Source organism: Petaurus breviceps, unplaced genomic scaffold (genome assembly GCF_028583685.1).
Source record: "Petaurus breviceps papuanus isolate PSGF00001 unplaced genomic scaffold, PetGlider_PUasm1.0 68, whole genome shotgun sequence".
Taxonomy (NCBI): Eukaryota; Metazoa; Chordata; class Mammalia; order Diprotodontia; family Petauridae; genus Petaurus; species Petaurus breviceps.
In genome coordinates this window covers 451,889-475,271 of record NW_027186452.1, presented here as the reverse complement: position 1 = coordinate 475,271, position 23,383 = coordinate 451,889, and the positions used below count along the sequence as shown (strand labels likewise).

Genomic DNA, 23,383 nt, shown 5'->3' with positions numbered 1-23,383 from the left:
GTTGCTAGGCTGGTCTTCAGAAAAGACAATTCAAAATACGTTTTTCCTTGAAGTTTTACCAGGTTGGCAGGGCCCATTTCTCAGGCTTCAACAGTTCAGAGTAACCCCTCCAATATGATGAGGAAATGGAGCACTTCTGTAGAGGCTGATGAACTCATGATTATTTTGTGCCATCTGCCTGTTCCATGCTGCTCTACTAGATTATAAGGCCAATGTGCTCAGACAATGGATTTTACACAAATGTCTGCCCACGCCCCCAGTACCTGGGTGCCATGCACTGGTGAGCTGGACTTTAACTGCACCCAAGGTCATCCCTGAAACTGAACGGGCCAGATGGAATGATGACAAGGTTACCACCGGAGTCAACAAGTGTTTATTAAATGTGTACTATGTGCCAGGTACTGTGGTAGGCACTGGGAGGAAGGACTATCAAGAGAGCTCAAATGAGCAAAAGCTTCTTTTCTCACTGAATGCATCATGAGCTCATGATGTCCTCCTGGGTCTAGGAGGATAAAGAATGGAGTAATCAATACTGAAAGCCGAATACAGTGTGGTTAACTGCTTGTCATTTCAGAGGGCAAAAATTTCAAATAAGTTATATTTTCAAACATTTCATTTTCCTTACCTGTCTTGGAAGAGACGGAGAGCTTCATGTGCCCAAATTCTAATAAGTCCTTCCACAGGCAAAGTCTCCAAGGGTCTTAAGGCTTCAAAGATGCCCCTTACCCATCGGGTCATTTCACGGGGTGAATAGATGTAATGAGGCTGAGTGTCCTGAGTAAATCTTTCCTAAAAAGTTACAAAAGTTCAAAAGTTACCTAAGAATATTTTACTACCGATTAACAAGGGTAGAGAGCATATGACCCTTGGTCATTATTGATCCTATATTCCCCAGCATCTAGTACATTCTGCTCTGGATGGTGGAGACATTTAACAAGTGTTTGTTGAATCAAAAGTTAAACATGCATCATAAGACAAATAACATAATTATTTTATGCAAATACATGCACGTGAAAGTACCTGAGACATTGTGTAGAATTCAACCATTGCAGCTGTAAGGGGTTCTGCATATGTTCGAAGAGATGGAATGAGTCTCAGCATTGCTCGGTTGAATGTGCCATATATTTGAGTCAGTGATGCAGGTCCTGGATAATCCACATACACTACAGGTACGTGGCGCAAAAATCTGGTGAAAGCAACAAACCATTTTAAATAGGAAATTTCACCTAACACTCAAGTTAACCATTCAATCAAATCCAACAAACATTTACTATCCCCTGTCCCATTTTGGTCCAAATCACTGCTGCTTAATCTTTACTTGAAAGTTTCATTTGTTAGATCTGGAAAAGAACTCACTAAAAGTAAAGCATTACTGGCCTCTATAGTCATCCTAGATTTCAAATTCCATGAAATTGTTGGTTTGGCTCTATAAGTACTCAGAGGGCAAAATCAAATGGCATCAAATCAATACAGACAGCTAGAAAGGTAAGGTGTGTTAATTTAAGAATAAAATTATTTTTTTCTAGAACAAACAGGGCAAGAAAGCCAGGGAGAATGATTGCAAAGAATTAGCATGAGTCATAAAACTAAGAACTGAAAAGGTACACCATCTTTGTTTTATATGTACTGAAACCAAGACCCTCAAAGGGGAAAATCACTTGTCCAAGGCCACCTGGCACAGCTAGACTAAGAACTGAGATTCCCTAACTAAATTATGGATACTACCTACTAGGAGATTTATACTACTCTATGCTACCATATTTTTTTTACTACCTTTTATAAACTTGGATTTTATTTGTGTAAATCATATTACAAGTAATATTGGGTTTGTGCTAAAATAGTAAAACGTGCAAAGCTATTACCTGTGTGAAAGAGGCTTTCTTCCAGGGTCAGTAGGTGGATTACAAGCTCCAACAAACTGAATTCTCTCCAGTTTCACCCATGTTTGATCAGATGTTCGGTAGAAGCCTCCATGTTCTACCATCTGAAGGACAAAAATGGGAATATGAAAGATTACAATCAAAGAATCTAAGAATTGGAAAGATATAATTAAAGAATAGCAGAGAAATACTCCCATAAGATAAAATAATCTTTTCCCCAATTCCCTAACGGAGAACTGGGGGAAATGGAGAACCAAAGGATGATGAACAATCCAATTCATACCTGAAAAGGAATCTCATGAACATCCCCAAAAACAAGTTGTCCAAACTCTTCTTAAAGAACACCAATGAAGCAGAAATCATAACTTTCAAAGCTAACATCCCCTCCACTTACGGATAGCTCTTTTTTTTTTTTTAAGCAATTGGGGTTAAGTAACTTGCTCAAGGTTACATGGCCAGTTATATTTCTGGGTGTGGTACTAAGTATCTGAGCCCGGATTCGATCCCCAGGTCATCCCGACACTGGGGCTGGTGCTCTTACTCACTGTGCTACCTGGCCGCCCCGTTAGCTCTAATTTTGAAGTTCTTTTTCCTTAAAACAGAGCCAAAATCTACCTCTTTACCATTTCTAACGTATTGCTCCTAGTTCTGCCCTCTGGTACCAAGAACAAATCTAACACCTACTCTTATTTGAGAGCTATGATGTTCTCCATAAGTTTTCTCTCCCCAAGGTAAACATCCCCAGTTCCTTCAACAGCTCTTTCTCTAACATCATCTCAAAGTCCTTTACAATTATGGTTGCCTTATTCTAAGCACAATGTAACCTATGTCCTTCCTAAACTATGGTTCCCAAGAGATGAACTCCAGGTATGGCATGGAAAGGCAAAGTTTAGGGAACTATTACCACCCTCATTCTAGATACTGTGTGGTCTTTTTTATTCTCTTTTTTATTTTTTAGTTTACATCATTCATTTCCACAAGATTTTGAGTTACAAATTTTTTCCCCATTTTTCCCCTACCCACCACCCCAAAACAGTGATCCCACTGAATATCCCCTCCCCCAATCTGCTCTTTCCCATATCTTCCTCCATCCCCACTCCGACTTTTCAGTAGGGCATGGTAGATCTCTATGCCCCAGTGCCTGTATGTCTTATTTCCCAGGTATACGTAAAATAGTAATAATAATAATAAATATTTATATTTAAACATTTGATTTTAAAACTCTGAATTACAGATTCTTTCCCTTCCTCCCTTGTCACCCACACTTACTGGGAAGATAAGCAATTCAACATAGGTTGTACATGTGTAGCTATGCAAAACATTTCCATAGTGGATATATTGTGAAAGACTAACTATATTTCCCTCCATCCTATCCCACCCCACACTTGTTCTATTCTCTACTTTGATCCCATCCCTTTTCAAAAGTGGGTGCTTTCAACTTCCCTCCCCCCTAGCCTGCCCTCTCTTCCATAATCCCCCCTCTCATCCCCTTCCCCCCTACTCTCCTGTAGGGTGAGATACCCTATTTAGTGTGTATGTCATTCCCTCCCTAAGCCAAATTCAACGAGAATAAGTTTGATTCATTCCCTTTTGCCTTCCTGTTCTTCCCCTCCATTGTAAGTTTTCCCTTGTCTCTTCTATATGAGGTAGTTTACCCCATTCTGTCTCTCCCCATCTCCTCTCATTATATTCCTCTCACCTCTTAATTTCACCTTTTAAGATACTACGTATGGTCTTCTTAATGCAATCTAAGACAGCATTAGCTTTTTGTTGTTGTTAGGTTTTTCTTTGTTTTTTTGCTGCCACATCACTCTACTGACTCATCTGAACTTGTGGTCCAATAAAATTCCCAGATTTCGCTCATAGAACTGTTATCTGTATCTAGTTATATCTACCCCAACATGTCAATGAAGGCAACTTTCTGAACTTAAGCATTATAACTTTAGATTTATCCTTATTAAACTTCATTTTATTTGGCCCACCATACTAAGCTGCTATAAACTTTTTCTTTTTTTTTTTTTGGAGGGGGGAAGGCAGGGCAATTGGGGTTAAGTGACTTGCCCAAGGTCACACAACTAGTTTTTATGTCAAGTGTCTGAGACTGGATTTGAACTCAGGTCCTCCTGACTCCAGGGCCGGTGCTCTATTCACTGTGCCACCTAGCTGCCCCTATAAACTTTTTCAATCTGGATTCAGTTATCTAAAATGAGTTAACCATCCCTTTATGTTTCTTCCAAGTCAAATACAAATCTGAGAAAAGTGCCAAGCTTTGTTTCCATCTAAACTTTTGACAGAAATATCCAAGGACAGAACTTTAGGGTGTTCTGCTAGAGACTGCCCTCCAAGTTGACCTTAATCTATGACTATTCTTCATGTTTGTCATTAAACTAGTTCCCCAGTAACCTAATTATATGACCATCAAGCCCAGATTCCTTATTCACAAGTATAACATGAGAAACTCTATCAGAGATGACAGACACAATTATTTTATTGTTATTTTGAAGTATACAAACCTGTCTGATAAATGATATGACCCTCTGTGTTCCATATTTATCCATATCTGGCAAGTTGATTTCATCACAAAACAAAACCAACCACTTTCCAAGCTGAACTGGGGCCAACACCACTCCATTTGGTGTACGCCTGTACTCACAGTAGTGATCAAAGGTCTTTAGAAGGAGTTCTGGAGTAGTAGCACTTGAGAAGTTAAGCCCAACAACCTTGGGAAAACAAAAGAAGAAGGGGTGGAGAAAGTGTTTTAATGTGAGTACTAGAGTTTAAGTCCATGCCATCTCAGTTTGCATGTTGTTTTTCTTTTACCTCCATATCAGGCAAAGCCCTGAGAGCGCTAAAGAGAGTCATAGTCTTCCCAGAACCTGGTGGTCCACACAGGACTAAAGGCTTATGCTCCGCTAGCCAGGTATACAAGAGGGCTTCATGACGGACTGTGTCTAAGGTTGGTACAACAACATCAGGAGCAGCAACCTTGTGTGTCTCTACTTCAATCTGAGGAACCTTGGACTGCCATGGTGCCCATTCGCCAGTAATAGAAACCTATACAACAAGGAATACTAGGTTAGGATAGCTCCTTGAGTCATATTCGTTTATTTATATTCACGTACACTAAAACTTTCAATCAGAATCACAATACCTAGAGTAGAAGGAACATTAAAGAGAATGAAATGCAAACCCTATAACTTACAGATGAGGAAACTAAGGGAAGAAATCTGCCTAATCTGCCCAGCTAATAAGTAGCAGAATTATGAGAGAACAAACCCAATTCCTCCAATCCCAAATCTTCCCATTACACTAGGCTAGGGCTGTGGATTCACTCCTGGAGTACTTGCATTTCTTGCTGTCCCTCAGCATCAACAAATGAAAACAAAGTTTAAACTCACTGCAAGTATGTTTTGGGATTAATCAAACCTATCAGCCAACAAACACTGAACAGAAATGTGGGTTTTGAAGTAAGTTTGGAAAGACCAGAACCTACAGGCACTTACTTCATAATCAATTATGGGTATATTAGGTGCAGTGGGCAATGGCACAGTTGTAATTCTTCTGATGTATTCACCCAGCTCAGCTCTCATTTTCAGACGACTATCTCCAGACAAAGACCACAAGATGGCATAAACCAAGTATCGCTGTTGGCAAAGAAATTATAATTTAATTTTCCACAAATTACAAGGTAAGAGATGAAGCTACCCAGACATAGTAAAGGTTCATCTAGCTTAAATTCTCTTAAAATAAAAAAAAAAAAAACCATTCTATCTTAAAACAGCAGACTGGTCTCCAAGTTTGGGGGTTCCTTCAAATTCAATAGTTTAAGTACCTGAATATAGCGTTCTAGTTGATCTATCTGCATGGGAAAGTCAGGATGGTTTGCATTGTACTGGGCAACATTTCGGCAGGCCTGATGCAACATGGAGAAAAGTGAGCCAAGACATCGTAACCGAGTGAGGTCCATGATGTGTTCTAACTTGAAAGCATGCTCAAGTGCCTTAGTGACCAATCCATTAGACGTGAAGTATGGCTGCATGATTGTTGCTGCATCTCTCTGGATCTATAAAATAAGTAACAAATTAACAGTTATTATTAATAGCCTAGAATATTTTTTATCACGAACCACAAGATGAGTATATCTCATGGCTACAATAAAAAAATGTTTACATAGTTAACACTTGAGTTCTCAGCTACCTCCTAAAACAGAGGTTCTTAACCTGGAGTCCATGACCTTCTTTTTTAATAGATGTAATTCAATATAATACTATGTATTCTGTATGTTAAAAGCATGTAAGTGTGTGCATATATACATGTATATATATATGTATGTATGTATGTTAAAAAACATTCTGTGAAGTCCATTGGTTTTCCAGACTATCAAAAGGGATCCAAGATGATACAAAAAAAAGGTCAAGAACCTTCATCCTGGAAGCAGTCCTTCAGACTCTAGGAATATTCTCAAATGTCTGCTGTTACAGTCTTCATTTCTGAAACATCTGCTACATTTAGTGCAAGATGCTTTAAATCCTACCTGCAACATTGGTGAAGCAGCTTCTTCACCTTCATCCTCTTTTCCCTTCCGTCTACGCTGGGCTTCATCTTCACCTTCATCCAATGGGATGCTACGTAGTCTGGCCAGAAAGTTGTTGAATATCATGTCAGTACTCAGAACATCCTCACTAAACCAGACCATTCCGCATCTTGATACTGTGGCCAGTGTCGCATATTTCAAATCTTGTACTTCAAACATAATTCTAACCTAGAAGGAACACAAGCAGTAGATTTGATGCTGTGCGGTTAAAAATCAAATTCTTTCATCTGTTTATAAACAGAAAAATTAAAGTGTCATACAAACAAAGGGTTCAAAACAAGCTAGTTCCCACAACCAGAATATTCACCTACTTAGTCAAAGAAATTCTTGATACTGGACTCTGTATAAAGATAATGGCTGGACTATGATTTCACTAGCATAGGTTCCTCTAGGTGATCTCCTGCAATGCAGGGCAGACCGTTCTCTAACATTTGTTCTTAGAGAGGTGATTTAGGGGAACTGACTTGCCTTGGGTCATATAGCCTGTCCATATCAGAGGCAGGGTTCTGAATCCAGGTCTTTCCACCTTCAAGGCCAGCTTCCTCTCCACTACACCAAGCTGCCTCTCTTGACCAAGCATGGTCATAATTACAAGAGCTACCATCTGTTTGGATAAAAACCCAAAACTTGGCTAACTGATGGCAAGATTAACAAATGGTCAAGAGGAACTGGGCCTTCTATCTCTTAGACTGATACTATAGTTCAGTTTTTAAAGTTGCAAAATTTAGCTCTAGATATTTAAGATCTAAACAGTATTCCTTCCACCTCTTATAACAGCCCAGTTCTACACAGCATGCCCACCCAGCAGGTCATTAGTTTTATAGGCCTATGATAAATACCTACTTTTCACAACTGGGTTATCAGCATATCAGATTGTAAAAAGCAGAATACAGATTCCTTTTTAGTTATGTCTTACTACTCCCTTCTCCTCAAGATGGTATTCGCTACCCAAAAGAAGAAACAATTTAGTAACCAAGAATCGTGACTAATCATAATTTTTTCCAGTTTACAGTCCTATTTATATAAATGGTTACTGAAATAGAATTCTACCTTTGTAACTTCTTCTAATGGTGCCAGACTGAATTTCAGCTAGATAGATAGTAAAGGAAGACTATTTAACAACAAAAATGTAAAGGAGCACAATTTACATTGGGTGGAAGACTGAGGCGCTCTCCATTTGGCAACGTTAGTAGTTTATTGTCATCTAGTACAGAGTTTAAGTTCTCAACCCACTCAGGATCCACATCTCCATCAAAGATGATCCACTGGCGTTTCTGGAGTTCGCCTCTTACATTATCGATGATTCTGAATTCAAAGAAAAATTTAAATAAAAATCTGATTAAGAAAGAACTGCACTTTTTTTCCTACTCGCCCCCAGGATCGAGGTATTAGTGAAATTATAGTCATAACAGATCTATAACATTTAAAAGTAAGCTGCTTCACTTTTCTGAACTTATTTCCTCAGTTGTAAAATGGGGATAAATGTTCTACCTAACAAAGTAATTATATAAACTGTGAGCATCTGTTTTGCTATTGCCACTACTATTACACTTTAATGCAAGAAACAAGATTAAGTTAATTAACTTCGAATACTGAATCTATTTAATTAACTTTGAATACCGAATCTAGGTGAAAACCTTAACTTACTTTCTGAGAACATGTGTGAACAACCCATCTGTCCATTCTCGAGTATTTGGATCCAGGGTACCATAAAGATGGTCCTTGCTGATTGCTTTCGGGTCAATGATGTGTGCTACCCCTTCCACGCCTTCTAATCTTTCCAGGGCTTTCAGGAGAACTCTCCAAGCCATGCTCTTCCCACTTCCTGAAGGTCCCACCATCATTAGACCATGATTTATTTGGGTAATCTGATAGAGCTGAAGCACCTACAAAATAAAACAAAACCACACCCTTTGATATTTTGTATATTCAAAAGAGATCTATACAGGATTCATCCCTTTTATATGGCCATTGTATGCTACAAATTTGGCCCTGTGAACTTTACAAATAAATTTACACAAATATATTCAAGAAAGGTTTAACATAATCCATGGAAGACTGTTCCATTTGAATTAAGGGAAATTTAGGAATGTTTATAGTACATAACTCTTCTTGTAACACAGAGAACCAAGTATTAATCCTTCCCACAAAATATCACTCAGTGCCAAGGCAGAATAGTGAACTGGATGGACCACAAGATTATCTCTGCATTGCACTTCTTACACATTTATATGATGATGATGCAAATAGTGAAGTTTTTCTAAATCTATACCAAAATGCTGGCATAAGATAGTGTGTGTGTGTGTGTGTGTGTGTGTACACGTACGCCTGTGAACACATTACATATATAACTTTTGAGATACCTTTTCAACCCACATTCCACCAACTTCTTCTCCATCACCATAGGTCAGGTACATTTCCTGACAAACTTTCTTGAGCTCTTCTCGTAGTGCTGTCATCTCACCACGATGATACTGGACCCCAGGAAATACATCAGAGAGAAGACTGAAGAGCAAGGGAATATCTTCTGCCACAAGCTTTGGTACCATCGTTTCACAGACACTCTGAATTAGAATCTAAATAAATACAACAGATTATAAATTTCAGAGAGAAGAAAAAAACCTCAATCCTCATCTATCACAATCCTTCCTATTTACCAGCTAAAAATTCAGATTGCCTTGAATTCCAAAGCTTCTCTAGTTTGTCTGGCTAAGAGTTAGGTGAAGACATTTAGTTCAATTTAATCAATTCAATTTAACTTATCAATTTAACCTACTATAGGCACCATATGCCCTGAAGTATTTACCAGAGAAACAAAAAATAATGCATGCTCTAAATAAAATCAACATAGAAGGGGAAGCTAGACACATATACAATAATAAAGTTAAGTTATAAGTGCAATGAAGTATAACTGGAGCGGCTAAAGAATTCAGGTGGCAGAATATACATGGAAGGCAGGAGCCTCGTGACATTATAGACAGAAAGCCCTTCAGGCAAAACAAACCAGTGCTAACAAAAAAAAGAGTCAATGAAAATGAAAGGAGTGCATCTACCATGTTCAGGGAAGAGTGAACAAACAAATTTTATTACAATGTTAAATTCTAGTCTAAGGAGTCTGCACTTTATTCAGTCATCTGAATGGGAAGCCATGAAAGGCCAGATTGTTGGAGGTTTTTTTAAACCAATTGGTACAGGATTGGCACTGTACTTCAGAAAAATCAATCTTTCATAAATGTTGAAGAAAGGATGGATAAAGGAAAAGATAATGGAGGCAGGGAACTCTGCATACAAGCCTACTTCTATAATACAGGCAAATAGAATAATAAACTGTAAAATATGGGCCATTCATTCAACGTGAAGGCTTGATGGAAGAGACAGCATTTGACCTAGACTTTAATTCATGGACAGAAAATAGAAAGGGAGATCTGGATTAGGATCAGGGCAAAAGATAACTATATAGACCCCAGTCTAGTTTGGAAATAAAGAGGAGTGATAGAAGAGCAGGTTGGGATCCCTTCTTGGGCTGGGACCAAAGCACTGAGGGTATAGAATGCCAGGTAATAAGGAGCTACTTCTAGTGTTGTATTAGTGTGAAGACAATCAAAGCTATGACTGGGGAAAAGTAACCTGGAAGAAAATCAGGTAGGACGGAATGAGGGCAAGAAACAAGTAGAAACATTAGGCAAGAAACTACTACAAGAGTAAAAGCAAGACATGATGAGATAAATTTTTAAAAATGAGGATGGGGCAGTTAGGTGGTACAGTGAATAGGGCAGTGGTCCTGAGTTCAAATCCAGCCTCAGACACTTGACACTTAACTAGCTGTATGACCTTGGGCAATTCATTTAACCCTTAACAACTGCCTTACCTTCCCCCTCCAAAAATTAAAACACACACACACACACACACATACAGAAAAAATGAGGACAATAACAACACCTAACTAACAAGGTAGTTTTGGCAATCAAATGAGACAATGACTACAAAGTGTTATACAACACTTTGTCAGCTGTCATTACTGTTATACTCATGAGGACAAGGACTAGTGTGGTGGCATTAAGAATGGAGAAAAGAAGATGGACTGATGGGACAATAATCAAGACGATACTGATTAGAAGTGACAAAGGAAAGAGTCCAACATGACAGTGAGTTTTTGCGTGCAACTGTTCTGAACGGATGATGGTGAAGATGGTGGTATCATTAATAGAAACAGTGGGGTCAGGATGAATAAAGAGTTTTTATTTTAGGGGTGAAAACAGAAGAATTCCAATTTGGAGGTGTTGGGGCTACAGAACCTTCAGAAAGAGATGCACAACAGGCAATTAGAGAAGAGTCTGGAGTTTAATAAGAGAGGCTAAGGCTACTGAAAAGTACTTTGAAAGTGCATGAGATCATGGAAGAAGACAATATAGAAAAAAAAAGAACAGATGAAGGCTTTAGAAAATAACCCTGAGTAATGTACCATAAGTCAAGACAAATTCCTAAATGATATTGTCAGTATCTGTATAGAAGTTGAATAAATATTTGTATATACCTCTTGTTCTGGTAGATTTTCAGCAATTTCCCCTTCGTCAACTACTTCACCACGTTCTTCCTTTTCTCTTTTTATCTTCTGAATTCTCTCCCTCTTCACATTACCTGCACTTACCAACACACTCTTCAAAGCTCGAAGACCAAAATCATAATGACTTTGAGATGAAAGCTGTTCATCACATAGCCTGAAAGTGGGGAAAAACACATTTCTCTTTTAACTAAAAAGATTATTGTAAGCACCGAGTTAGAAAAAATGTCAGCAATGATAATTACAAATAAAAAAACCTTTTGCTAAAAATGTTTAAAAAAACCCACTTCTGTCTAATAAATAAATGTGACTGTGGATGACTGTTACTCACTTAAAGAATGGTACAATCTTGTTGGCAAGTACTTCAGCAGTTCGGAAGCCCTGGGAATACAACATGACCTGGGCAATCAATTGGCGATCTGGCTTTGTCATTGCCAAGCTTCGGAATAACTTCTTTAAGTTGTCTGGAAGATTTGATCTGCCCGCGTAGCCAGGATTCATGGTAATGAAGATAGCCATATCAGGGCTCACTTTGACTTGTTTGTTCAACAATTCACAAGTTATGGGTGCAGAAGCTAAAATTTAACATTAGGACTTCAATTTTTCAGTATATTAGAAAAAAAAGGCCTCTCTTCAGTAGTTTCTTAAATCCAAAATATGAAACCCCAAAGAAAAGTCCAACTTCAAACAATAACAGGAATGGAATAATTCTAATGGGGCTCCTTCCCTCTCAATGCTCTCCTGTATCTGTGCCTTCACTCCCCATTCTCTGTGCTGTGATGGCATCCTCATCCCCTTACTACTGCCACATTTGTCTGGTGAAACCACACCCAAACTTCTAGTTCAAACCTTCCCTGACCTCTCTTCCTCTAACCTCACTTAACACATTATATTTTGCTTATGAATTTCTCAGCATACTGCATACATCATATATAGTTGGCATGTTGGTTCATTTTGCTAAACATTTTTTCCCCTTTAAATCTCTGCTATTATAAGAGATGGCTCACTACACAGTGAGTAGGGGAATGGGGGAGGGAGAGATTCAAAAAGCAAATGTGACATAAGAACATGATATGCCCATTTTTGAAAGATTAAAAAACAGAAAAGATGTGTTTGGCCTATCTGAAGTCAAAAGCGCTGACGGCAGTAAAAGACTGAAAAACAGATATAAGAACCCAGAGAGCAATATGGTCCGGGGCCCTTTAGCGTTGGGAGACAAATATTCTTAGCCTCTTCAACAGATCCTGACTGTATCACTGAGATGTAAATGACAGTCATAAATCATCACTGAAAGGTTAAGTTATCACAAAGAAACCTCTCCTTATATATAGACATGTGGGTATGTATACATATACCTATATAGATATAAGCATGTATTTCATATTTATGTTATTTAATGGAAAAAGGACTATTAATAAATGCTTACTCTTATCATAGTTGGGATTAGAGTGTTCTCGCAGGGCCTCCTGAATGCACTGAACCTGCTGGGACACAGCAGAGAGCATGCGCTCCTCTAATCTGTTGAATTCATCAAAGCAGCCCCAAGCACCCACCTGGCAAAGTCCCACAAAGATACGCCCCATTGCCTAAAAAAAGGGAAAGAATCATTGGATTAGCAAAAAAGCTCATACCTCTGGATTGCCTTTCCTTGCATCCACTACTACCCAGTAAAACTTGACCAAATACCATGCGAATATTTCTTCACTTAATTTTGAAAACATCTTCTAAAACTGAATCAATTTAAAAAATTATTCCAAAGCCTTGATGTCTTTAAGTTACAGTTGCTTAGCCTTTCTTAAATAGGAATTTTTTAAATTTCCAAGCTTTACAATTGTCCAATACCCAAAGCAGTTATTTAGCACCTGCTCTGGGCAAAGTCCTAAGTGCGGAGGGTACAGACAAAAGGAGTTGCCCCTCTGACTTCAGGGGACTTCCATTCCAGAGTTAGGCTGGCAGCACATTTATTAAGTTGAAAGGGACCTGAGGCAAGAAGATCTGAGAACCCTGGGCCACCTCCAAACACGTCTGCTACATCTGTTGATAATTTCTAAAATTGTTCCTACCTAATGACTACCCAGGTGCTACACACAGCAGACATGCTCTATGTTCCTCATAGAATCAAGTCTTAGCATAATCTGATAACCTGAAATCTCCCAACTGATACTCTACTGGCACCAAATGGTAGTTATATCACATAAAAAAATCCCTTTTACCTGGAAATCAAATGTTTCATCACAGTTAAAAACAAGAACAAATCGCCCGAGCTGGTGTCCAAGAGCTTTGACAGATTCTGTTTTGCCAGTGCCAGCAGGACCTAACATTTGAAGAAAGACATAGTCAGGGCATGAACATAGATCACTACCAGACATCCTTCACCAATTTTCATGAAATGTTGAAATACTTCTGCACTGGACATAGACTCCAGGAGAGTGGAGTGTGAGTCTCAGCTCCAATGGCTATGTGACTGAGGGCAAGTCACTTCCCTTTCCTGTCTGTTTTCTCCTCTGTAACAGTGGGTAGCAGAGAACTATGAGGACAGTGCTTTGTGAACCTTAAAATACTACATATACATGAACTCATGAACATAACACTGATGTGCAATTATAACAACTCACCAAATGGAGATCCTCCGAGTCTCGCCTCCAAGGCTTGTGTCATTGTCAAATAGCAGCGGTCAGTAAGTGGAGTTTGTACCAATTTATCCTGAACACCAAGGTACTCAAAACCATAATTAAACTTGGCATTAGCCATTTGAATAGACAGCTGTTGCAATACATCAGTCTGCTTAGGATCAAAGTAGAATCTCATCTGGCTAAGCCATTCAAAGGATTTAGAGTTGTCAATCTTGCTTTTAAGCAGGGATCTTGTAACATCTCTCTGGTGAACTAACTCTGTAATCTAAAGTCAGACAGGAGAATAAGAAAACAATTTATCAGTAACTAAAGCAATGCAATGTGTTCTTTGCATTTGGTGGGGGGGATGTTGTTAGACTTAATTTAAGCATTATTTCAAAGACTTTTGTAGATTATTTCAACATGTAGGAATAAATTTTATGACAGACAGGGTGGCAGAGCTTTGGGCCTAGAACCAGGAAAGACTTGAGTTCAAATTTGACCTCAGACACTTAATTAGCTAGGTAAGTCACTTACTCTCTATTTGCCTTAGTTTCTTCAACTGTAAAATGGTAATAATAACAGTACCTATCTCTAGGGTTGTTGTGAGGATAGAATGAGGTAATATGGGTCTTTACCCATATTCTTCGCAAACTTTGCAAACCCTGAAGTGCTATATAAATGCTAGCTATTACTATTAAGAATTTTCTATTATAAATACAAAACAGTAATTTCTATAAGAGGGCTACAACTCACTTGTTAACTTTTAGTTCTAGTAAATACCCCACAAATGTGTCCTATATCTAAGACAGGCTAAGCCAGGGGTGGGGAAGCCAGAGGCCACAGGTTCCCTACCCCTGGGCTAAGCCCTAGCATGTGAGTCTCTAAGTATGCACACCCTTCTGCTTTCTTCTGACTCAAGAAATCCTTCCTAACAACCACTGCAGCCACTTGGGAAGAAAACATTCAGAGTGTGTAGCCTAAAATTCCTTCATTCAGTAAACATTTATTAAACTCCTACAATGTACAAAAGCACTGGGCTAGAGCTTAGGGAAAATAAGCTTAAATAAAACAACATCTCTCCCTTCAGAGAGCTTAGTGACTGAGGAAATGAGACAGGGACAACATAATAAACATGACATGTGGATTAGACTTGCTAAATAAAGTCCTATGAGACACCTAAAAGAGAGTTACTACTGACCAGGAACATCAGATAAGGCTTGATGGAGGTGATATTTAAGCTGAACTTTAAAGGATGGGAAGGAATTCACCTAGGGCACTTTCCAGAACCCATATACTCCTCCAACAGAGCATTTATCTTTCACCTGGCTCAGATCTTCATTTTTCCTGTGGATGGCCTACAAATTTTCCTTCTTGGGTCCCCTACCTTTTAAAATAATTATGGAGACTTTTCAGGTTTGTTTTCTTTGTAGTCATGACTTCAAATATATAATCAGGGCACAACACTCACCAAATGTTCCAATTTCCTTCTGCGTAATGGGGGCTGTTCCATTAGCACGGAGTCTGCCAGAACATTCAATGTGACCTCCACATTGCTGAGCACGGACTGCAGAGGAGCCGCTGAATCACCGCCCCCACCTCCAACGGTGGTCAGGGCAGATTCTACATTTTCAGACCAAGCTATCTGGGCTGACAAAACAACAAGCTGGGCCTGAAAATTAAAACAATTAAATGTAAAGGAGAAGTTTTCAAAATCAGTAAATACAGCTCTCCTTAGAGATACATATTTGAACAAATTTTAAGCCAAATTACCTGGTACTTGTCAATCCAAGTGATATAGGTATTAGGATCAATTGAAGTTGCCTTGCCAAAGATTTCCACTTCTGTAACAGACTCAGCAAGAAGTTTAGCTAGGGTGACTCTCATTTCTTTTTCCACCAGTGTGAGCCATTCATTGATTTTGGGATGTTCTGTGATTGACACAGGAGTTTTAAACATGACCTGAAATAATTAAATTTTTAAAATGAGACCTGTAGATATGTGAAATGTTACTTCCCATGTCACAAAACTGAACTTCTGGCTACCTCTTCTCCTTCACGAGATGAAATTCCCAAGACAACGGAGTTATCTTCATTTAAAATGATGCTAGAAACTCCAGCAAACATTTTTTTGAAATGTTTCTGCAATTTTGCCACATTCTTGCTGTTTCCAATTATCTCAAGCAAATCTTCATCACCAACAAAGTAGAACCTAGTAAATACAAAGGACTTATTTTAAGCTGTTCCAGTAACACTGTAGTATAAATACAGAGACTCAATTTATGGTTAAATCTTAAAACACATTATCCTGACGGACTAGACCATAAGCAGTGAGTTAACTTAAGCCGGAAGTGGATTTAACCCAGGCTGAATTTCTTCTGACTGCTAGCAAGTTTTCTAAGATGAGCAGATGTATCTCCTTTCTTCTTTCCCCCTTTTTCTTCTTCATCTCATCAAGAGATGACATTCAGAAATGAGTAAAGGTGATGTAAAAACAAAATTTAAATGAAGTAAAATGAAGTTACTAACCCTACTTCTAGCATTAAGAGTAACAGAGACATAGACAGATGGAAGGTTCCTTGAGTAAGAGGAATTTAGATTACAGAATGTCAAGCCATCCATTTAACTTCAGAATTCTTTCAGATGTTACCAGAGACAGGCCTAGGTTGCCTGGAGCTGGGACAGACAAGCAAGTTGGTGGGATTGGTGAGTATTTTGAGTGTTAGAAATACACAGTTACAGAGAACTCATCATCTCTCAAGAAAAGCTAGAACCATTTGCTAGGAACTAGAAGGATCTGACGCTAGAAATGTTGGCCTCTCCTCTGCCCACCTCATCCCCATCCCCCGCCCCACCAACGCTTTCCACTTTACTTAATTTTAAAAGCAGGAAAATTAAATCTTTAAAAATGAAAGTTAACTCTAAGTTGCTTTGTAGCTTTTTACTTAGGCTTTCCCCTGGACTGCATTTTCCTATGGATCAAGGGTCCCATTACAACCAATCAGATCAGCCAGGCCACAAGAACAGAATGCTTGTCAGACGCCACTACTCTATCAGTTGCTTTGGTTTAACTGTTTTTTTCCTTTGCTACAGGGAAGGGTTCCATTCTAGGAATGGGGGGAGGGGAGAGAAAAGGAACAGAGACTGTGCACTCATATACAGAAATGATAAATATAAAACCAAAAGATATTAATAAGGAAGTTTAAAATGTAAATTAAATAAGGCCCCACCCTGGGTATACCAACTGACATTCAAAACAGAAAGGGGTTTCTACAGACTGCCTGATCTAGCGCCTCCCCTTCCCCCATCACCTCAGGCAGTCAGTAACTAAAGTACCCAGGGGAGATACAGACTAATCTTTTTTTTTTTTTAAGTATTTTCAGAAAGACTGAAATATACTTAAAATCTATCTAGCCACATTATGATGTCAATATAATATTAACATTCTTCAAGAGAATACTGATACTTTATCGCACAGAAAAATGTTGTTCGGGGGGGTCGCGCGGCTAGGTGGCGCATTGACTAAGAGCTCCGGCCTGGAGTCCGAGGACCCAAGTTCGGAGGACCCGAGTTCGGTTCTGGCCTCAGACACTTAACACCCACACCCACAAAAAACTAGCCGTGTAACCTTGGGCAAGTTACTTAACCCCAATTGCCCTCCAAAAGGCATAAAAAAAAAAAGAAAAAAAATGTTGTTTGTGTTCAACCTGTCCATTTTAAGTAGACTGGCCTTTTGCAGACATTAAAATGAAAAACTCAGACCTAATTTCTTAATTTTAATTGCAGCTAAAACATTTTTCCGCTCCAGAAAATTTATGCTACTCAGTTATCCCTCTTGTGCTAATAATACCTTTCATGAAAAAAGAAACATATGACAGTTACCCATAATAATAAAGCCACATCTTTCCTTTATCACTTTAGCAAGGCTACAATAATCTTGGCATGAAATAAAAAGCTATCCCATTACCTAATACCTTATTGTACAGTTAGTTCCTTTATGTTCCATTTTCAGGGTAGTCCTTGACTTAAACCATACTAAACTTTGCTTGAAAAACTTCCTTGAAGTTTATACTGAAATAAGTACAGAATCTTGAGGAAAATTAATCCCTTGGAAGTCACTTTCCCAGGATCAAATTGGTCCATGTGCACCCATAGTCCTTTGGGAGTAGGATACCTGGGTCAGGGGTAATATTTTGGGCATTTATTCAGGATGCCAGACTCCAAATGCTTAATTGTTACTCAGGTGCCTTATGTGTTTTGAGGGCCCATCTTAGTTTGTGAAGTTTTTTTTTGAGGTAACCTACTTTCCCTAGTTTAGGGTTAAAACCAGATCTCCACATGGTTGCCCTATGTGTTGCAAGGATACACTGAAAAAATTTATACATTGTCCTATGTGTATTGTAAGAACCCAGAGAAAGAATTTTCCTACAAAAGAGTTTAGTTTCTCACTTGAGAGTACCTTCCAACAGAGCCCATGAACCAGCTCCCTGGTGGGAGAACCCCATATGCCTTGGGAGCATAACTGGTCTAGACTTTTCCTTTGAGGGGAAAGATTTTGTTTTTCCCTTTGCCCTTTATTTATTTCTTGATGTTGTTAGGTGTCTGTTTTATTTTACATTTTATTCTTTCCTATTTTGGGGAAGGTTAGAACAGGCCCTTACAAACACCAAGGCAAGTTAAGGTAACCTATGAGAACTTTGTAAAATATTTGTTAAATTTATGTGATGAAATATTCAGAGGTGAATGAAATCTCTAGGTCCATCAGTATAGCAGGGCTACACCCTCACAAAAGACTGTCAATTTGGGGAGTGTCTAAGAAATGTTTTGCATAGATTTTGTTGGGACTCAAGATACATGGATGGCATGAAGCAGACTAATAAAAACTATGGCATGTGGACCTTACTGAGATTCTTTAGTGCAAGGCAATCAAGAGAAAAGTGTTTCAACTTTTTCAGATCCCCAGAGAATCATCAAGAATTAGAAATTTGAACCTACAGGACAAAAAGTACCTTAGTTTGATCTGCTGGGACAACAAATATTTAATTTGGTAAAGTACTTACTGGTCAGGGATAATCAGAACACCTGATCAATCTGATAAGAGAGTGTGGGCCTGTGTCAGAAAACTATCTCCCATGGAGCTAGCCAAATCAAAGGGAACTTCTGATTTAGCCAGGCATCAAAGGTTGCCTCTTATCAGAGGAACTAGCCTCCCCATAACCTAAAAGTTGTGGCCCACCCTAACCTCTGGTATTTATTATTAATTATTACAACTTGAATTCAGATGCATAGTGTATGGAGAGCTGGCCTCAGAGCCTGGAGGACTTGGGTTTAAGTCACTTTAACCTCTCAGAGCTCTAGACCAGGGGATTCAAATTCAAATAGAAACACATCTTTGCTCCCTGCATACTAATCATCTATGTTTTGTTGTATTTTTGTTTTGTTAAACATTTCTCAAATATATCTTAATCTAGTTCTGGCCTTTTGCTAGTAGCAAGTTTGATACCCCTGCTCTAGGCAACTAAGACATGAATCACAGAGAAGACACCAAGCTGCATTAGTGGAGGGAGCTTCCCCATACAAAGAACCTGCAGGTGTGCTCCCTCTCCATCACTGTCCCACTCAAGACTTATACAGTTGTTTCTCTTTGCCCACAGACTCTGGGCAGACAGTAAGGAATGGCAGCATTAACTCTATTTTGTAAATGGAAAAGGAGGCTCAGAGAAATTAAATGACTTGACTATGGTCAAAGTAGAGCCCAAAGTCAAGCCCAGGTTTCCTGACTCTGTATTTCATCAGAGTGTTTCTTATTATCTTCTATTAAGCTAGCTGCTCAAGAATTTAATGAAGTTGACAGGAAAATCTGAAGTTATTAGTTAATATTACTGGTTCCAATTGAGAATTAATCAGCAGTTAGTAGTATTCAATTAGCAAATTAAATCAAACAATATGTGGTACAGAAAATGGTAAACAAACTCACTAGATGAGTATTAATAAAAGATTGAAATTAAAAAGCTGAATTTTAAAGCTGAAATTAAACTATATATGAAATTAAACTTGTCAAAAATTAAATACCTCGGGAAGGACGATCTCTCTCTTTCCAGGTATTCTCCTAATGCTTTTTGGATCTTTCCAAGCAAGTCTGCCAGCCTCTCCAAAGACCTCTGCACACCCTGGATATTCAGAACATCCATAACAAGCGGGGATTTTGATACCTTTTTCATTAATGCCAAAAACTCTGTACTGATGCTAGAAATGCAATGAAAATATGAATTAGGTTTTTTAATAATAAAAGCTTAAAGTATAGTCAAGGATAACTATTTCTGGAGATTCGTGACTTCAAAACACACCTTTGGAATCTTTGGGTTTCCACTGGCAGAAGATGCTTAATATCAGCACTGCCTGTAAAGATGCCTTCAAGGTAGACCCACCGTCTCTGAACATCAATCCACACATCAAAGAGAGCCATGATCCGATTCAATTTGTCCTCCCAGCTCAAAGCATCCTCCTCAAAAACCTGGTTGTAAAAAAGTAGGAGAAATTAATTGCTAACCTTCAGAATCCCATCTACATTTATATCTAGTGGTCTCTCTGACAGTTACATGGTGTAAAGCCAAGCATGAGCAGCTCTCCAGAGGACTGCTGCTGTGAACAGCTTCAAGGTTCTCATTACATAGTATAGTGAACTCTCTATTTATTCAGCAGTAAATTAAAACAAAACATTTACAAAAATCAAAGTATAGCATTCACAATGTTATGACATAACTTATCACTAAAATGGCCACATAGTTTTCACCAAAGTGGTCACATAGTTTTGGGGGTTTTTTGCCTTTTTTTTTGGAGGGCTATTGGGGTTGACTTGCCCAAGGTCACACAGCTAGTAAGTGTGTCAAGTGTCTGAGGCCGGATTTGAACTCAGGTCCTCCTGACTCCAGGGCCAGTGCTCTATTCACTGCTCCGACTAGCCACCCCTGGTCACATAGTTTTAAACAAAGTACAATCATTTGGTAACTCAATCCTTTAGTAAAGTCCTTAATGCAAGGCTTCCTTTCTTCTTAATTGGAGAAGTCCTTAACTCAATCATCTAAATGTAAAGGTCAAAGTTCTCCAACCCTAGGTCACACTGTCTTAATCTCTTCAATCAAAGTCTTCTCTCTTAATTGGAGATTAGTTTCCAAACATTCTTAATTCAATCATCCTGAAAACTACAGGATAAATGTAGAGTACAAGAGTTCTCCACCCCTAGGCCACAGTAAATCATGATCTTCTCAGTTTGCATTAAATACCCAATTAAATACCATTACACATGGTAATTTAGAATTCATTTTAAAGTGTTAAAAGTTCCATTCACTCATTATTCTGGACTCAAATTTAATGGGCCTCTAACCAATTCATCAGTTCCATATAAATGAAGATCAACAGGCATGTGAAAATGTGACCAATGAAATGATATAACTGGGGCACAAAATACCTTGTAATATGGAGATAACTTCATGGCAGAGACGCTGTTGATGTGTTCTTTGACCTTATTGAAAAGGTCATCCCATCCCCGAATCAGGCGACACTTATTCTGATAGTTAACTAAGTCTAATTCGTAGGTGTTCCACACTTCTCTAATCTGAATTTAGGGAAGAAAAGTATATCAGTATTTGAGCATTCAGCATCATGAATATTAACAGTTAGGAAGATTTAAGAAGATATAATTGTTTATCGACATTTGTTAGAAAATGTTGAAATCATGCCTCCTGCCCCACTATCCCCTCCACAAGGATATATTTAGTGAGTAATGAATATTTTCTAACCCCACTTATAATTTACCATGTCACCCAGTTGCCAGAAGTTTAATGTTACATTTGATAGCATTTTGTGTCTTTTTACAAAGCACTGCATCTACATTACCTCCTTTAATTCTAGCAGCTCTGTGAGACGGCTTCTGCAAATATTCCCCCATCTTACAGATAAGGAAATAGGCTCCAAGAGACTGCAATTTGCCCAGGGTCACATACCCACTATGTGGGAGACCAAATTTCAAGCCAAGACTTCTGGCTCCCAGTCCACAGCACTACATTATCATACTGAACAGAAGCCCTCCAACTTTTAATAGTTACCTGTTTCAAAAATTCTTCCAAAGCCATTTCCCCTTGTGCTACAAGCAGGACATCTTTGACAACTGCTTCATTCTTCTGCAGGTCAACATCCCAGATCTGGCCAAGGGTTAACTCAGAAACAACCCAATTAACATGAAGTCTCTTCATCAGTTGCTTCCAATGCCGATCTTTAAGCGCCTCCGATTTCAGTTCGATCACCAACATGTTGATCTATGGTGACAATGAATTTACTCATGAACATAAGCCTCTAACACAATTTACTGTAAGTGAGAAAATTAAGGTGTTACCTACTTTCATGTAGCCCTTCAGAAGCCTCTGGACAAATTCATAGGAAGCATACTGCCGTAAACGGGCAGGGAAGTTTTTCAGCTGGTTCAGAAGAGCATCTAAATTTTGTCGCAGCTGAAAGAAAAAAAGTCAAATTGCTATTTAGTTAACCAATCAACAAGCCCCTTTATGTAGTAATGGTGAAGTGACTCTCGCTAGAACTTCTGCACAGCTGTTATTACTGAATTCTAAGTTTTAAATTAGATCTAATAAGAATCTAAATGGCCAAATCTGGTCCACAGAAAGTAAATTATATTTTGTTAACATTCAATATCAATCTTTACAAAGGCCTTAAATAGTGTTAGGCTGAATCTGCTGCACAAAGTCACACAGGAATACAGAGTTAAAAGAAGCGTACCTTTCGTGGTTGTACTGAAACCCACGGTTGCTCCTTCATTTGATCAATTTGCTCCCAGACTTTAGAAAGTTCAGACCAAACACCTTTGAGATCTTGTAACTCTTCCAAAGCTACCTATTAAGAAAGAAGCAATTCTATTTAAGGGACAGAAAATAAAAATCTCTCCACAGTTTTTACTGAGAAATTATACACAGTGTATACCTGTACACGTTCTTCACTGCCACTGAGAAGGCCTGTGTCTGTGAGCTCCAAAGCTTCTTTGGCCTTGGCACATTTCTCACGATCATCCTTCAACCTCCCAAACTTCCCTTCATAGATAGTAAGTGCCTGAAGAGCCTCCTCTGGACGAAGGTTGCCCTAAAACAGGTCATGCCAAATTAAAAATAAGTGCAATGCTGAGGTTCAGGGTGGAAAAAGTTAATATTCATTGCTTAGAAGTTTGAGCAGCTGCAAACACAACCAAGCATTTTAAATTGTGCTCCTTTAGGTGAGAAAAAGTCCAAACAGATTTCACTTTACTCTAAACAAGTATCTATTTGTTAGTGCCTACTTGTGCAAGATAAAAAATTTACTTAAAACACAATACCTGACATTAGGAAGCTTATCGTTCAAGTAGGAGGGATATGGTATACACACAAATAGCAAGAATAGAAAATACCTAAGTGGGTTCAACAAAGTGTTATGTTAAGTCCAGGGGGTGTGAAGGGAAAAAAAAAAAATCAGGGAAGTTTCACTGGAGTGTCATTTAAATTGGCCTTCCTTTGAGGCAGAGGAAATAATATGAGCAAGAAAGAGTTCAGAGACTGATCTTGAGCACTCAAATGACATGTTTTCTGGATAAGATAGAGTAAATAAAATTACAAAACTTTAAGTAAAAAACATCAAAGAATCATGGGCCATTTTTAAATGTCCTTTTAAATTTTAAAATTTGGGGGACTTATAACAAA

General features: G+C 38.5%; 1 protein-coding gene across 2 annotated transcripts in view; it reads right to left on the bottom strand.

The window, feature by feature from the left end:
* Window positions 1–23,383, bottom strand: part of DYNC1H1 (dynein cytoplasmic 1 heavy chain 1) — a 100,740-nt gene that overhangs the window by 39,560 nt on the left and 37,797 nt on the right. For both annotated transcript variants that reach the window (XM_069104194.1, XM_069104196.1), the window contains exons 17-42: window positions 22,638–22,793; window positions 22,437–22,550; window positions 22,043–22,153; window positions 21,752–21,961; window positions 21,115–21,261; window positions 19,994–20,160; window positions 19,719–19,892; window positions 15,693–15,858; window positions 15,421–15,609; window positions 15,119–15,319; window positions 13,651–13,933; window positions 13,249–13,349; window positions 12,462–12,621; window positions 11,367–11,610; window positions 11,009–11,192; window positions 8,838–9,050; window positions 8,122–8,360; window positions 7,623–7,779; window positions 6,415–6,642; window positions 5,713–5,943; window positions 5,384–5,524; window positions 4,701–4,934; window positions 4,394–4,600; window positions 1,863–1,984; window positions 1,021–1,186; window positions 626–789 (exon numbers count right to left, since the gene is read on the bottom strand). In XM_069104194.1, the coding sequence (XP_068960295.1) occupies window positions 626–789; window positions 1,021–1,186; window positions 1,863–1,984; window positions 4,394–4,600; window positions 4,701–4,934; window positions 5,384–5,524; window positions 5,713–5,943; window positions 6,415–6,642; window positions 7,623–7,779; window positions 8,122–8,360; window positions 8,838–9,050; window positions 11,009–11,192; window positions 11,367–11,610; window positions 12,462–12,621; window positions 13,249–13,349; window positions 13,651–13,933; window positions 15,119–15,319; window positions 15,421–15,609; window positions 15,693–15,858; window positions 19,719–19,892; window positions 19,994–20,160; window positions 21,115–21,261; window positions 21,752–21,961; window positions 22,043–22,153; window positions 22,437–22,550; window positions 22,638–22,793 (4,709 nt within the window). The remainder of the gene's footprint in view (window positions 1–625; window positions 790–1,020; window positions 1,187–1,862; window positions 1,985–4,393; window positions 4,601–4,700; window positions 4,935–5,383; window positions 5,525–5,712; window positions 5,944–6,414; window positions 6,643–7,622; window positions 7,780–8,121; window positions 8,361–8,837; window positions 9,051–11,008; window positions 11,193–11,366; window positions 11,611–12,461; window positions 12,622–13,248; window positions 13,350–13,650; window positions 13,934–15,118; window positions 15,320–15,420; window positions 15,610–15,692; window positions 15,859–19,718; window positions 19,893–19,993; window positions 20,161–21,114; window positions 21,262–21,751; window positions 21,962–22,042; window positions 22,154–22,436; window positions 22,551–22,637; window positions 22,794–23,383) is intronic.